At 35.8% G+C, this 14,888-nt stretch overlaps 1 protein-coding gene across 1 annotated transcript; it reads right to left on the bottom strand.

Moving 5' to 3' along the window:
• Window positions 1-1,474: 1,474 nt before the first annotated feature.
• Window positions 1,475-8,950, bottom strand: LOC149840320 (ATP synthase small subunit 6-A, mitochondrial-like). The gene is made up of 3 exons (XM_090003099.1): window positions 8,757-8,950; window positions 8,598-8,640; window positions 1,475-1,807 (listed from the first exon to the last, which is right to left on the bottom strand). The coding sequence occupies exons 1-3, from the start codon at window positions 8,875-8,877 to the stop codon at window positions 1,804-1,806; spliced, it is 168 nt and encodes a 55-aa protein (XP_089859225.1). The 5' UTR covers window positions 8,878-8,950; the 3' UTR covers window positions 1,475-1,803.
• Window positions 8,951-14,888: the final 5,938 nt, after the last annotated feature.

Below are 14,888 nucleotides of genomic sequence, written 5' to 3'. Positions count from 1 at the left end.
AATATAGCCCCTATTGACTGTCACACGGCTGCTGTTGTTTCTTTAACATAGTTGGGGCACGTAAGGCTCTCAATCTGGAGTTTTACATCGCAGGGAGGTGGCCTCATTAAGTGACCTGGTTCTTGGTGAGGGTTCCTTTGTCATAAAAAAAATGCTCTTAAACAGAGCCTTAATGTGTGAAATGGCCGAGTCTAGTTGCCATGATATCCAGACAAGAGAGATGACATTCACGTTAATAGAAAGTTCAGAGACAAACCACAAGTAGAGCTTGGCTTGTTTTATGGACAAATATAGTTTGGATTGGGCATGGTTTCTTCCGTATTTGGGAGGTAGTCATCGGAGGCAGTTGAAGAATTGTAAAAGTGAAAGGTCTTCCCCTATTTTCATGTTTTATTTTCTTTTTTTTCAGGATTTCTGGATGAAGCAAATCTTTAATTTATTTCAAGATGTTCCCTTGCCAAGAAAATCCTGATACTGAGATTTGTGATATTAGTTGTGCTTCACATTTTAGGTCTTGGTGCACAATCTCCTGCATTGGACTGCTTGACAAACCCAGACAACATCAAGTTGGGATGGAGCGATCCATTTTTTTTTTGTTTCTAATTCTGGGATGGGTGACCGCCCCCCACCCCTGGCTCCGCCACTGCTTCCCATAGAGTGAAGCATCAAACATCAGTTAATGGAGGGTGGCATCCAAACCTTAATCCTTGGTACAGATTGACATCTTTGGCCAGTCTTAACTTGCAAGGAGCTATAACATTTATTTTGGCTTTTAGACCCCTCATTGTAGGCTGGATCCGCAAAGATATGCAGGGCCTGAATCAAGCACAAAACTGTAACCTGGACAATCAAGATTCATGAGATCTAAACAATGAATTGGTAGCTGTTGGACTCCTTCAAAACCCTTTGTTTGGATTAGTCAAGCTGTTAGTCAGACCCCTAGCAGGGGTATAGAACAGTCAAATATAGACAAACAAAAACAGAGCAAAAAAAAAAAACCTTGTATACCAGACCCACAAACATCATCGAGACCCTTCTGATCGCTTGCACCTAATTTGGCCAACTTACAAAGTAGAACAAGAATTCCGGTATTTGTATGCCTTCCAGTTCGTTCGGAAGCATTCAGACCCACATCTCATGACCAAACCCACAGAATTTTGGTCAGAGATAGAGTGATTAGCGGCTGCATACAGCCAAATGTAGACCTCCATTCATCAATCAAAAGCTTGCCAGCATGAATGGAAAGATCTCAATTCTCAAGAATTCCTAATAATATCATCATAACTCTCTCTCTCTCTCTCTCTCTCTCTCTCTCTCTCTCTCTCTCTCTCTCTCGACATTGACACATATAAAGAAAGTAAAGGGGCAACCAAGCACTGGAGAGTAGCAAAATCAGAAACATTCACTCATCCCACCTAGTTGGAACTTGGAAGACGATAATGTTGATATAGTGAGACATTGCACAGCAAAGTCATAATCAAGGATGGTTCATTGCAAGACAAAAGGCCGAGTCTATATTTATGCTAGCAACCACATTAGTGACACATTCAAACGGTATTATATAAAATGCTGTACGGGGTCCTTATTTTTCTACCTCCTGGCAGACGCGCCCCAAGAAAGACAAGCTCCGAAGCTTAGAACCCTAAAGCATGTTTCAGCTTCTAAGCCCTGTACTCAACCTCAAAAGACAAGGAAAACAAAACATAAAGGTTCAAGAAAAAGCATAACAGCCAATGTCCTGTGCCCATTCAAGATGGTCAAACCATGATGCATGTTCAGCAGCGAAACCAGGCATCCAAAAGTTTACCTACAACAGCGGCAAAAGAACAGTTAAAAAACAAGAATAAGTTCAATTAAGCATATTCAGCAGTGAAACCCAGGCATACAAAATGTTCACCTACGGAAATACAAGAAGTCATACAACAAATCAAGTTCCACATAGAAAATAGTGCAATGAAGGAGAAAGATATGCATGTAATTCCTCTAACTACAAAAGCATCCAAAACATTATAACGGAGACAAATGGGTCTACAGCCAGAAAACTAAAGGGTTACAAAAACCACTTTCTCGTGTAATTCAAACAACAACCATTTTTATTCATGCTCTATAGACTATATCAGATGCATACGAACGCAACCAATTTTTCTTCCTGGGCCACCTCAAACGCCATCATGAACAATTCACTCTAACAATATCCAGCCACCAAACCATAAGATATGAGAAAGATCATAGAACCCAAGTGCATGATCCACTGTTAACGAGGAAAACTGTCAAACCTGAAGGTAAAAGCTATGAAATAATGACCTAGGACAAGAACCTAATGGGAACTGGGAAAAGCACCTCAGAAATACATCAAGATTCAAAGCAGTATTATCTACCCATTTAACCAAACGACCATACTTATAGTATATGAAAACAGAAAAGCAAAGAAACATTGCTAAAGCATTCTCAACAATGTCTAATATCCATCTCAAAAGTAGTAGCAACTAGTTGTGTGCCATCATTGGCATTGTTATCAATTCATACAATAAAAGCCTCAAGACAATCGGTACACAGAAAACCATGGAAAAACAACAAACATATAATCACATGCTTGAATCACCATGTTCAGCAATGCAAAGGATTAGTTTGTGTTTGTATATTTCCACAAACTGGAGTGCAAGTAATATTCTCTCTTAACTATATCTTCTTCATCAATAACTCAATCTTTCACATTCAGCAGTCCTTAAAACATAAACCCCAACAAAAGGCTTCTGATAAACAAACCCACTTCACTGGTCACCATTGTTCCATCCTGCATTGCTATCTGGGATAACTTTTTAATGTTTTATGGAACAGTGATGACAACAGTTAACAGGTAAGACAATGGAATGAAACAGAATATTAAAAAAAAATAAAATAATTGAGCTCAACTATTCAACTTGTAGGCATTAATAATAACACAGAGAAATTAAAAAAGAAAATTATCCTGAATACCTGTTTGTAACACAGAGAAATTAAAGGTTTAACTTTCACCATTTTTTGTGTGTCAACCGGTCAATACTACTTATAATTGTTTGCCATTATTATCAATGATACAAATCAAACCCACTTTAAATTATATTGATAATTGCAGATGTCATTGTTTATATTTGTCATATTTACCATTCAACATGAACAAGGAACATTTAATATTCCTCCTCTTCCTGAACTCCTAAAAACCTCCAAAATCTTACTAAGTTTCAATGTCCTATTTCATCCTCCTTTAACCGAATAACCTTTTACTTTCACTCTATTTAGTTTCAATGTCTTATTTCATCCTCCTTTAACCAACTAACTTTTCACTTTCACTTTGATTCAAGGATGAACAAGGTACCAGCATTTGGTGTAGCAATGAGAATCAGGTCTTGTGGGCCAACGAAAATGAGCCTATGGATGTGCCAATGGTTCTTTAGAAAACAAAATAATAATCACAATAATAATAATATTTTATTATTATTAAATTTTTAATTTTAATTAGCTCGAGAACAAAGTTTGGGCCAAGCCAGCCCAATTATCCTAATTGGTGGATCAAGAGAGTGGATTAAACTCAGGTCCAATATGAACGAAAACTAAACTGTGCATTGTACAGGATAGGTCACACTCGGCTGGGTCACTCCAAAATCCAAATGGCTCGGCAGCCAAAGCTTCTTAGACCAACGTGGTCAATTTGACCCTTTAGAGGTTAAAAACACATAACCTAGTGGTGGCCCATCCCCTAGGCACTAAAAATCACCTATTTGAGCATGTCAAAAGAAAAAAAATATAATAATTTCAAAACAATAATAACTTTAAAAAATTCTAAAATATTTATAAAAAGTATAGCAGGACAGGTTTATAATTTTTTAAGTTATGTAAACTGCACGTGCACATGCACACGCACACGCACACGCCAATGCGCATGCGGCACACACGGGTCAATGCCCCAGGTCACTAAGATTACCAAAGCACAATTTGAAGGTTGGCCCAATGTCTACTCCCAATTTGAAGGCAATATGTCATCAGACCACTATTTTTTCTTTTTATGGGTTATACCGTTATGGTAATTTTGATCAAAGTTTATAGTTTTTTTGTTAACTCAATTTTTTTCTCATTGTTTTCTGGTTTTATATCATAGAAAATCTGGCCTTGGAAAGATTAGATTTTGACATATGGCATGCATTCAATAAGAAGGATAGGAAACATCATGCAATGGCAAATTGCAACTGTGGGCAATACCATCAGTATGAAGTATGAACAAAGGTAAACACACAGTACATAATAGACCCATAAGAAATGGTAACAACAGAATTCAGGTATAGAAACATAGAGGAAATGATCAGAATTAGGATATTGCAACATATTCAACGTTTTAATAATACATCATTGAAAATGGAACTTAGTGAATCAATAACAGCTAAGACCATTAGCAATATTATTTTCAGCTATGTCACATGGGTGCGGGTGCGGGGGTGCGGCACTTTCAAAAACCTTGGGTACAGGGGTGCGGCAGGGGCAAAAATGTATATATATAGAAGGGGGGTCCGGGGGTTCCCCCCGGACCCAGGGTCGGGTTGACCGCACCCGTGTTGAGTCGCGTCGACGCGGGTGCCGCACCCGCGTCGAGTCGCGTCGACGCGGGTGCCGCACCCTGCTAGCCGAATCCCTGTTACATAGATTTTCAGCATAAAACCATTTTTCATCAATGCAGTGTCAAGGGCAGTAATCAAACATTAGATAGAAAGGAAGAAATGATATTCCAAGTTAAACTTTTCCAGCTTCTTTTGGAGATTATGCTTGAAAATAAACACCTTGCCATACATATCCAATATGCTTCCTCTCTTCCTAATGATACAATAAAACTAATGATCATAGAGAATCACAGAAGATAACTATAAAGACTAACACTCTTTTGGTTGATATGAAGACAGTGGAACTTCAGCATTTCAAAAAATGAAATCAAACTAAATCCAAATCAGATATTTCACCATAAAACTTTCAACAAATGAGAGAGACGAGAAGAATATAATATCCAAGATAAAGCAACAGAATGAACATTAGGCTAGGAAGCTCAATTGACCAGCCTAACAGGCTAGTGATGCTAATCAAGGGCTTAATTTTTTGCTCCACCCTAAGTCTGCAGGATCTATGAAATGTACTGCATATTTGAAGTCCTTTCAACTCCTACCCTTAATCCATGATATCTTTTACTGGTGCTAATCGACTTGAAAATCATAAATCCATCCTACATCAGGATAACTAAATGGACCAAGATGTCTCCCAAGGATGCTACCTAATTAATTATGTAAATCCCCCAACCATGCCCATATTTGCATCATAATTTCATCAATCCAGAGATAGGTGTATCCTGTGCAGAGTTTTGCTTCACTCTACACCAGGCAAAGCACTTAGATTGGGCACATACTACAGTGTTCCAACTTTTGTTCCTTATAATTGAAGTACATCTGTTTTTTCTGGTCTTTTTTTCCTGGTTCACTTTAGATATTCCTCAACTATAAACCCCTTTAGTGCTTGCATGTTGAACTTTAGACATTCTTCAACTATAAATCACTCTGATGCACAGTGACTAACCTCGTCAATAGCACTCCTGAAGCCCTGATTTGTATGAAGTTTTTTATTATCTGAAGAACATCTTTTGTTATACAGTCTTGCCCTTAAACCATCAATCAAAGTCTTGAAAAGAGGGAGAAAAAACTCCAACAGATTTTGTTTTAGCCAATTTTTGTTCTTTTTAGATTGAAAAAGCAAAATCCCTAAAACATCCATTGAGTTTGGGCACTTTCGTAACTATCTTTTAGCACTTTAGTTCAAATTGTTGTTTGCTTTTATTAACAAATTCTTGCGCCAATTTCAAGTATAATTATGCTGTTTTGACTCACTTTTTTTTTTCGTGTGTGTAACCGCCCCTCACACCCTAGAAAAAAGATTTAAAATATAGGTTGGTTGTTTCTTATCCATCCCCACCAACCAACCACCCCTCACACCCTAGAAAAAAGATAAAGAAGAAACTAACTCTTACATTAGAAAATTTTATGCACTACTTTTTATCACACCACATTACTAGCCATCCTCATGAAATTTTGAGTTAAATAATATAACAAAATTAGCTCTTAGTCTTTTTAATCACAATAGAGGAGAGGGGGACTTTGGTTTTAAGAGGCTTGTTTATTTTGCTAGCATACAAGATACTTCAGATAGGAAATTTATAGGCTTGCAAAGATGAGAGATAGGAAATCGAAGGATTTGGGTATGGTTAGATGTATCAAAGATGAAACGCAAAGGGTTTTAGTCAAAGATGAGGAGATTAAGGAGAGATGGAAAGATTATTTTGATAAGCTATTTAATGATAGTCATGCTCAAGATCTTGGAGACTTCTCCATTCCTTTTCATGAGATAAATCGTGACTTCATGCGCAAGATTCAAAAGAAAGAAATTGCAGAGGCTTTGAAGAAAATGAAATCAAGAAGGGCAGTTGGCCCAGATGGTATACCTATCGAGGCTTGGAAATGCTTGGGAGAGAAAGGTTTAGAATGGTTGACAAATCTTTTTAACTTGATTTGGCGAACAAATAAGATGCCTAATGAGCGGAGGAAGAGTACTTTGGTGCCTTTATATAAGAATAAGGGTGATATACAAGATTGCACAAACTATCGTGGTATAAAACTCATGAGTCATACTATGAAACTTTGGGAGAGGGTGATTGAGTCTAGGTTGAGGAAGGTTGTCACGATATTGGAGAATCAATTTGGTTTTATGCCTGGAAGATCAACTATGGAAGCTATACATCTTCTTAGACAACTTATTGAAAGATATAGAGAGAGGAACAAAGATTTGCATATGGTTTTTATTGATTTAGAGAAGGCATACGATAGAGTACCTAGGGACGTTCTCTGGTGGACAATGATGAAGAAAGGTGTTTCTCTCAAGTACATTAGTATAATTAAAGATATGTATGAAGGAGTAGTAACCAATGTCCGCACTTGTGGAGGGGTGACAACCAATTTTCCGATAACGGTTGGGTTACATCAAGGATCTGCTTTAAGCCCTTTCCTATTTGCGATAGTGATGGATGAGCTTACGAGATCAATTCAAGAAAATGTACCGTGGTGTATGTTGTTTGCTGATGATATTGTTTTGATTGATGAGTCTAGAGCTGGGGTTAATGCTAAGTTAGAATTATGGAGACAGACATTGGAAGCTAGAGGTTTTAAGTTGAGTAAGAGTAAGACTGAATATATGGAATGTCGGTTTAGTAAGCAACGAAGTAGTGATGGGAGTGTAGTGAAGCTTGGTGAGCAAGAAATACCGGTGAATGATTATTTCAAATATTTGGGATCCATCATTCAAAAGTATGGAGAAATTGATGGAGATGTAAATCATAGGATAAAGGTTGGGTGGATGAAATGGAAAAGTGCAACTGGAGTGTTGTGCGATCGTAGAATGCCATTGCGGTTGAAGGGAAAGTTTTATAGGACGACTATTAGACCTGCTTTACTATATGGTACGGAATGTTGGGCTGCCAAGAGACATCATATTCAAAAAATGAGTGTAGCTGAGATGCGGATGCTTAGATGGATGTGTGGAAATACAATAAAAGATAAGATTCGGAACGAGGAGATACGTAAGAAGGTAGGTGTTGCACCCATTGAGAATAAGATGCGAGAGAATCGTTTACTGTGGTTTGGACATATTCGGCGAAGGCCTAATGATGCTCCAGTTAGAAGGTTGGAGAAATGGGAAAATATATTAGTTAAAAGAGGTCGGGGTAGGCCTAGGAAGACTTGGATGGAGATGATAGGAAAGGATATGAATGCTTTGAACCTCACCGAGGACATGGCATTGGATAGAAATGATTGGAGGAAAAGGATTCATGTGGAAGACCCAAAATGAATTTCTTTTTTGGTTCATATCGCTGACCCCAATTGTTTTGGGATGAAGGCGTAGTTGTTGTTGTTGTTGTACAAGATACTTCAGATGATTTCTATAATAAGAAACCACAAAAAATGCATAAAAAAATACCCAAAAAGAGTATCGTAACCTATGCTCAGGGCCCACAAACAACTTCTACCATTGCACCACTGAAACCCCATGCATCTCAACAAGAACATACAGCTACTACAAATTTCAAGTGATGCATACAGTTCACGTCATGTTTTGGTTCATTCGCCAACAATTCACCAGGAAAAAAAATACACCAAGCAATTCAAGCAAAACCTTCCCATGATCTTATTGTGAGGACTAAAAAGATGCTTGTCAAAATGAAACAGACAGTAGAGAAAAGCATCTCTTCCGATGCATCTAACAACGACAATGACAGAACTCGCAGCTATAATCGTCATCTCCACATGGTCAGAAGCAACGAAATTTTATGCTAGCAAAGCAATCAACGGAAACAGCGCAAATGATAATAAGAAGACCAACACTAGCCACACAAAGTGATTCCGGACCTAAATCACAAACTTGAGAAATGAGAAGGAAAAACAAGAAACAACAATTTCCACCGATTCATGGAACAACGCAATCGTAGAAAAACACCATGATTAAGACAGAAACCCTAAATCGACGGAGAGATCCCACACCTCTTGTGCCTCTGCACGAACGGGGAATTCTTCGCATCCTCCTCTGTGAAAACACGAGATCGGAATTAGGGAACCAGAAAAATTGCTCCCCTTCATAGAAGCCCAGAAAAGAAACAAAAAAGGAATCGAGCAAAAAGAGAAAAAAAGAAGGGAATTAACCGGTGAGGCTGGCGGTGAACCTGGCAACGAGGGCTCCGGTAATGGCAAAACCCACCAGGAAGGGCCAGTTCCGATTAAACTCTCTCTTGAAGAAGACGTTCCACGGATCGAATCGTGCCATCGCTCGCTCCCACTTTCTTTACCGCCTGAATGAAATCGAAGCCTTCACCAAAGAGAAAGGGAAAGGACGAAACACCGTTTTTATTTCTCCACTGGCGAGATCAGGGCTGATGATAAGCCGATCCCCAACTCTGTACCGCACCGAGTTTGGCTCAACCTAACCCAAGCCCAGGCTTACCGGTCTACCTACTTACAGCTTACCTGCCCGGTGCCCCCTCTTTATTCGGTTTATGTTCTTACGACTTGGTATTTGGGACAGATTGATGGAAAAGACTTGAGGAATGTGCAAAAAAAGGAAAAAAAAGAGAGAGAATTGGGTGGAGCTCTTTGAAAATAACTCTGACGTGTAAATGTTAAAGCCTCAACACTTCATAAAGTTTTACACTTGGATTTTTGCATGGCCTTCCATAATATTTTAATGAAAATATTTTAAACTAATAAATTCATGTTTTGTTCCTGAATAATTTTATATTATTGCATACACTTACAATTTTATATTAAGATACTAACTGGTGATTTATAGAATGAGCTCATCTTAAAATTAAACATGAATTATGTTAATTTGATAAGAGAAAACTGTTAGATGCATTGCTTTTGATGTCTCACATACAGGTTATTGGGTGATGCAGTATGTTTTCTTTTGTTTTTTTAGTAAGGTTTTCTGAAGAAGAGACTTTTACAAGATAGACCTACTCATGGTGCCAGTACAAGAAAATCACCCGAGAACCCACTTGAAAACCATAGAGCATATACATGCTTGCAAGAGACCCTCATTGTCTTTTGTGTCAATTAGAGATTTTCGACATAAGAAAGGGTAGGTAGCCTTCTCAAGAGACGACGGTTAACAACCACACTCGTTGGTAACCTTCGAGATAGAATTGGCTAAGCGAACTTTGGTCTTGCATAATTAACGTGCCAATTATTGGTTTGCATGTCCTTGTACTAGGCAAGCAAGACTTTTTCAATACATGTTCAAGTACCCAATGTGAGCACACTATGCAAGGCAAGCCTCTAGTACAGTCTTTCAATGTGAATTATATTAATATATAATAATAATTAAGTTTATTCAATTAAAATCATGATTTACCAAACAAGTTTTCTTAAATCAAGTTTTTAGAGATATGCATGTAAAAACTAAAGTTGTTGGATATAATTTTGATACCCTAAAATCTCTATAATCTTTTTTAAAAAGAGTTTTAATTTATTAATTAAAATTAATTAATAAAAATTTAGCTTGATTTAGAAAAATATACTTTGAGATAAGGCCAATTAGAACTCCTATCATAATGGGAGAAGGGATCATAAACATTATAAATAAGGGTTTCACCCTTGGAAGAGTATGAAAAAATTCTTCTGAATAGCCTAGTGCAATTAAGTCAAGAGGCAAGCCTAAGGTCCGGCCCATTCAGTTTGCCAAGAGTGGAGACAAAACCTTGGGCTCGGTTCAATTTTTTATAGTGACTTGAAAAAGTAAGTTGGTTTGGTCTTGTTTTTTTTTTTAGTTATTCGTTCAACGTGTTGTGAGGCTTAATCCGGTGAAATGTATGTTTGTCCATTTTTGTTTAGTTTAAGCATGTTAAATTAGTTACTTATTTGAATAGTTGTTTTAAGTTTTGTTAATATGTTATCGACTACATTGATTGGTCGGTTCATTGGTTATGTATGCAGTCGGGTGGGCCACATGCTCAAATCGATTTAATGCATCATTGCTGTTGATCGTTCATGTTAGCAACATTTGCATACACATCTTGGCCATGCATGCAATCACCAAATTATATATTCACCTTTAATCATAACGACGTTTTCCCTTTTCATAGTGTTATAATGTTATTTTGTTTTATTTGTTGTGGTGTGAACGATTTACGTTATTATTATAAAATCATGGCATGTTGTAGTTGAATACGCTATAGTTAAGTTGTTATAATGCAATAATGCATAAACGTGAATATGTGAAACATGAACCACGCAACATCCTCACATGGGCATCAACCATGACATACCCCTCCTTGCATCATAAGTTAATATGTGGAATATGATATTTTGTTTTAGTATTTTATTTTTATCGATTCTTATGAATTATGTGAAAGTCAAGTTTTCTTATGAGTTGCTATTCATATTTGGAAATATTTTGAATTTTGGTTAGAACTAAAAGAAAATATTGTCATCACTTTATTATAGCATTTTTTATATTAACAACCATACATGTATCTTAATTAAAACATGACTAAGATGTTTCTATGGTTTGTTGATTCAATGCATGAAGTTGGGAAGTTTGCATATCTTATTATGTTGATAATATGTATTATTTAAATAAATTAGTTTTTTTTAATATCATATATATTATTCAAATAAATCAATATCATCAATATTTTTAAGTTCTAAAAGGTTATTTATCAATCTTAACCTACCATGTTTTTTCAACATTGGTATCAGAGCTTACATTAATAACCTATAGATTATTATATTAGATACGCCATGGCATCTAATGGTAATTTAAGTTACATGCTTGGTTTACCAAAAAAGGATAAATTGAATTAAAATAATTTTCCTGTGTGGCATCGCAAAATCTGGTTTTTCCTCAACTCTAAATATTTGGAGTATATCTTGGATACTCATGCTCATGTCTTTTCATGAGCCCGATCCAATTCTAAGTAGGGAGGCACACACTTGGTGAAACATGTGAAACAAAGATGACCATACAATTGTTTATACCATTATCAATCCGATGAAGGATCATTTCATACCATCCTTTGAGCATTATAAAGCTAGTAAGAAAATTCAGATGCTCTCAAGGCTAAATATGAGAGTGTTACTATTGTTAGAGTTATTAATCTTCATAAGAAATTGTTTAGCATGAAAATGAAGGAGGATACAAAAATTAGAGATCATATTCTTGAATTCAATACGACTGTGAATGATTTGGCCATTGATGAAAAACTTATCGATGAGGATATGCAGGTGATGGCCCTTTTATGTTTTTGCCATCATCATGGCATAATTTGATTGGGCTTCTCTTTGCTCAAAGAGATCAATATGACATTGGCTTCGTGGAACTCTACAATATGATAAAAAATGAAGAAGAGATGCATAGTGCAAACAAGTCAAATAATATACTTCTTACCACAGGTGAAACTGCAGAGAAACCCAGATCAATGAAGCAACATACTTTTTGCTAAAAAGGCAAGAATAATAAGAAGTCCATGATACCTAAGAAAGCTTGGGAGCAGTACAAAAGAAAAAATATTTTCTTTATGAAAATAATATTAAGTGTTGTGCTTTCAAGAAGATAAGGCATTAAAGTTTGAATGTCAAAGATATAACAAGCCTCATAATCACAAGGGAAACTTTAAGGCACCTACAGTTGTTGTTGTGTGCACTTTTTCATTGGACATTGAGATATCTACAAGCATTTGCAAAGGGTGGCTAGATTTTGGATGCACCTATCACATTATAAATCACAAAGATGGTTTAAATAGTTTTTAGGAGATACTTGTAAGGAAAAGTTAATGCTATATGGGCAATATGCTAAAGTTGAGGTCTTGGGAGTTGGTACATATCTCTTGCAAACAAAGAATATCAAAATTAAATTTAAAAATGCTATTTATGCCCCAGACATCAAGAAGAACCTCCTTTCAGTTAATCTTCTTATTGCAGTTGGATTTATCTTGATTTTTTCTGGTGATCATGCTTATCTACGATATAAATTAACTGATTCATCTATCATTAGTGGTGTAACGACCTGAATGATTTCAAACAAAAAATACCAAAAAAAAAATTTAGAACTCTTTTTAAGGTTGAATCTTATTTCTTTCTTTTCTTTGTTTTTTTTCTAAAATGTAATAATATAAGAGTCTCATCAACGAACTCGTTCAAACCATACCAAGTACTAGATGACCCGCCTGAGTGCAAGCACGAGCGTATCATAGCCTCCTAATACCAGATCCAATACAAAACCATCCATTAACGAATCCGATTGAACCATTACATAAAAGAAATTATTAATATATTAAGTTTTTCATCATTGGCTTCACCTTAATCGAATCAAGCTCTACAAAGTCAGTTTGCGCATGCACCAACATTTAATAGCTTTGTAGAACAAGGTTCGAAGTTAAAGCATCCAAATAATAAAATTCTTATGTTATTATTAGGTGAGTAAACATAGCGGAAAAAGATTGATTTTTGAAATCAATTTTATAAATTGGTTTCTTGATTAAATCTTCAGACACATTATATTAAGAGAACTGCTACCATCGCATATCTGAAAAACATTTTATTTTGAAAGAATAAGACTTTGAAAAGTCTCAGTAAAACTCACACAACTAATGCAATGTACAACACATAAAGTTTGCATGATATAAGTATCTCAGAATTTGCAACAACTAACAATAAGGCAGATATAAAATTTCTATAAGCTATTCATGAATTCAAAATTCATAAGCAAGTATAGAATAACAATCTTAAGCATGCTAACATCAACTCCAGATGAGAATAAGACATATATCAATGAGCATGAATTTATCAACCTTCAGGACCAATAATAATTTGCAATAATATAAGATAAAGTAAAGCAAAGTGCAGGAAAATAATGTGAGAAAGTGATTTATGTTTCATCTTGATTTCTCGGTCTACTTGGGTATGACGTAGACCAACCTAAAACAGCCTGAATAGCTCAGGTGTTTATTATGCTATATATTTTATTATGTCTAAGTAGCCTCCTAAGTCATATCCCTCAAGGACGGAGCCCAAAATCGTGAGAGAAAATGGACGCTCTGAGAAAACTCTACTCGGAGGCATGACACCAGCATCACAATGATAATCATGATCACTCTCTTATGCAGAAGTACTCGGAAACTGCCACCTAAAACAAATTGACAGTCTTAGTCTCCCTAATCTCCCTAGTTGGAGGACCTGTCGAGAAAATACCTCTTATGATTCAAACTGAAGGGTCCAGAGAATTTCATACCTTCTACCCTCTCTAAGGTAGATCGCTGCCAAGCAATCAATTAAGCATACCTCTACGAAATAAGGCATATCTGGAAGAGCTATCACAAGGTATCTTTAAATTAGGCCATAGGTAACACATGCAACTACCATTTAAGCTAGTGCACTTTTCATCTCATTGTTCCCTCTTATGAAACCATTATTATCTTAATTTTATTAAGTATACCAAGTGCCCATCAAACCCTGTGGGATATCACACTTCCTACATGTATTTACAAATATCGCATACCAAAATCATAGCATGCATTATTAAAAATCCAGAATCATGTTAACATGCCATTTAGCAATCCACTCGTGCATGATCATATTATTTCCAATATTTCAAGATAAACATGCAACAATAACACATATACATAGTCATGCATCCACATCTATGGCCAACATAAAACAACATTAACATGCTCATTATTCATTTTTCACATGCTTTGCAATTACAGTCATGTTCATAATTGATTTATCATAAAAATCACATAATCAAACAGTTATAATTGAACAGGTCTACAAATCTCACTTGCAACATGTATAGAAACAATAAATCTTATCATTAACTCTATCATAAATATTTATCTCAGATCAAATATGACTCAAGCACTGAATTTATGAAAAGTTTAAGAAAACATCAAAATATATTCGAAGTCATTAACTCGACTTTTTTGATAAAAGCTCTCATAAATTCTTACCAATCAAATCGATATGACTACAATTAATATTTTAAAATTCCAGTCATTAAATCATATTAAAACTAATTAAAATATCTATGATAGCATACACATTAAGGAACTCATTACAACTAACCCATAACTAAAACACATAAGTCTTTTTCCCCGATGCAAGCCTCCATAAGCCTAAACCAAAAAGACCCACATATTCCTAATTACGTTCAATTGTAATCATGCTTAAATAAGATGAATACACATTACCTAAACTCAGTTCATGCCATACAAACTACCAATAATTAATATCTCAATAGAATATGCCTTTTAGAATCAATCAGAATAATATATTTGCAAA

This window comes from Nuphar pumila, chromosome 4 (genome assembly GCF_984573655.1).
Source record: "Nuphar pumila chromosome 4, dmNupPumi1.hap1.1, whole genome shotgun sequence".
NCBI lineage: Eukaryota > Viridiplantae > Streptophyta > Magnoliopsida > Nymphaeales > Nymphaeaceae > Nuphar > Nuphar pumila.
Note: the sequence above shows the minus strand (reverse complement) of the source record. Positions and strands in the feature narration are given on the sequence as shown.

Coding starts and splice junctions, on each gene's coding strand:
- LOC149840320 (XM_090003099.1), bottom strand. CDS start 8,877: ATGGCACGATTCGATCCGTGGAACGTCTTCTTCAAGAGAGAGTTTAAT. Junction 8,641..8,756: donor GTTCACCGCCAGCCTCACCG/GTTAATTCCCTT, acceptor GTGTTTTCACAG/AGGAGGATGCGAAGAATTCC.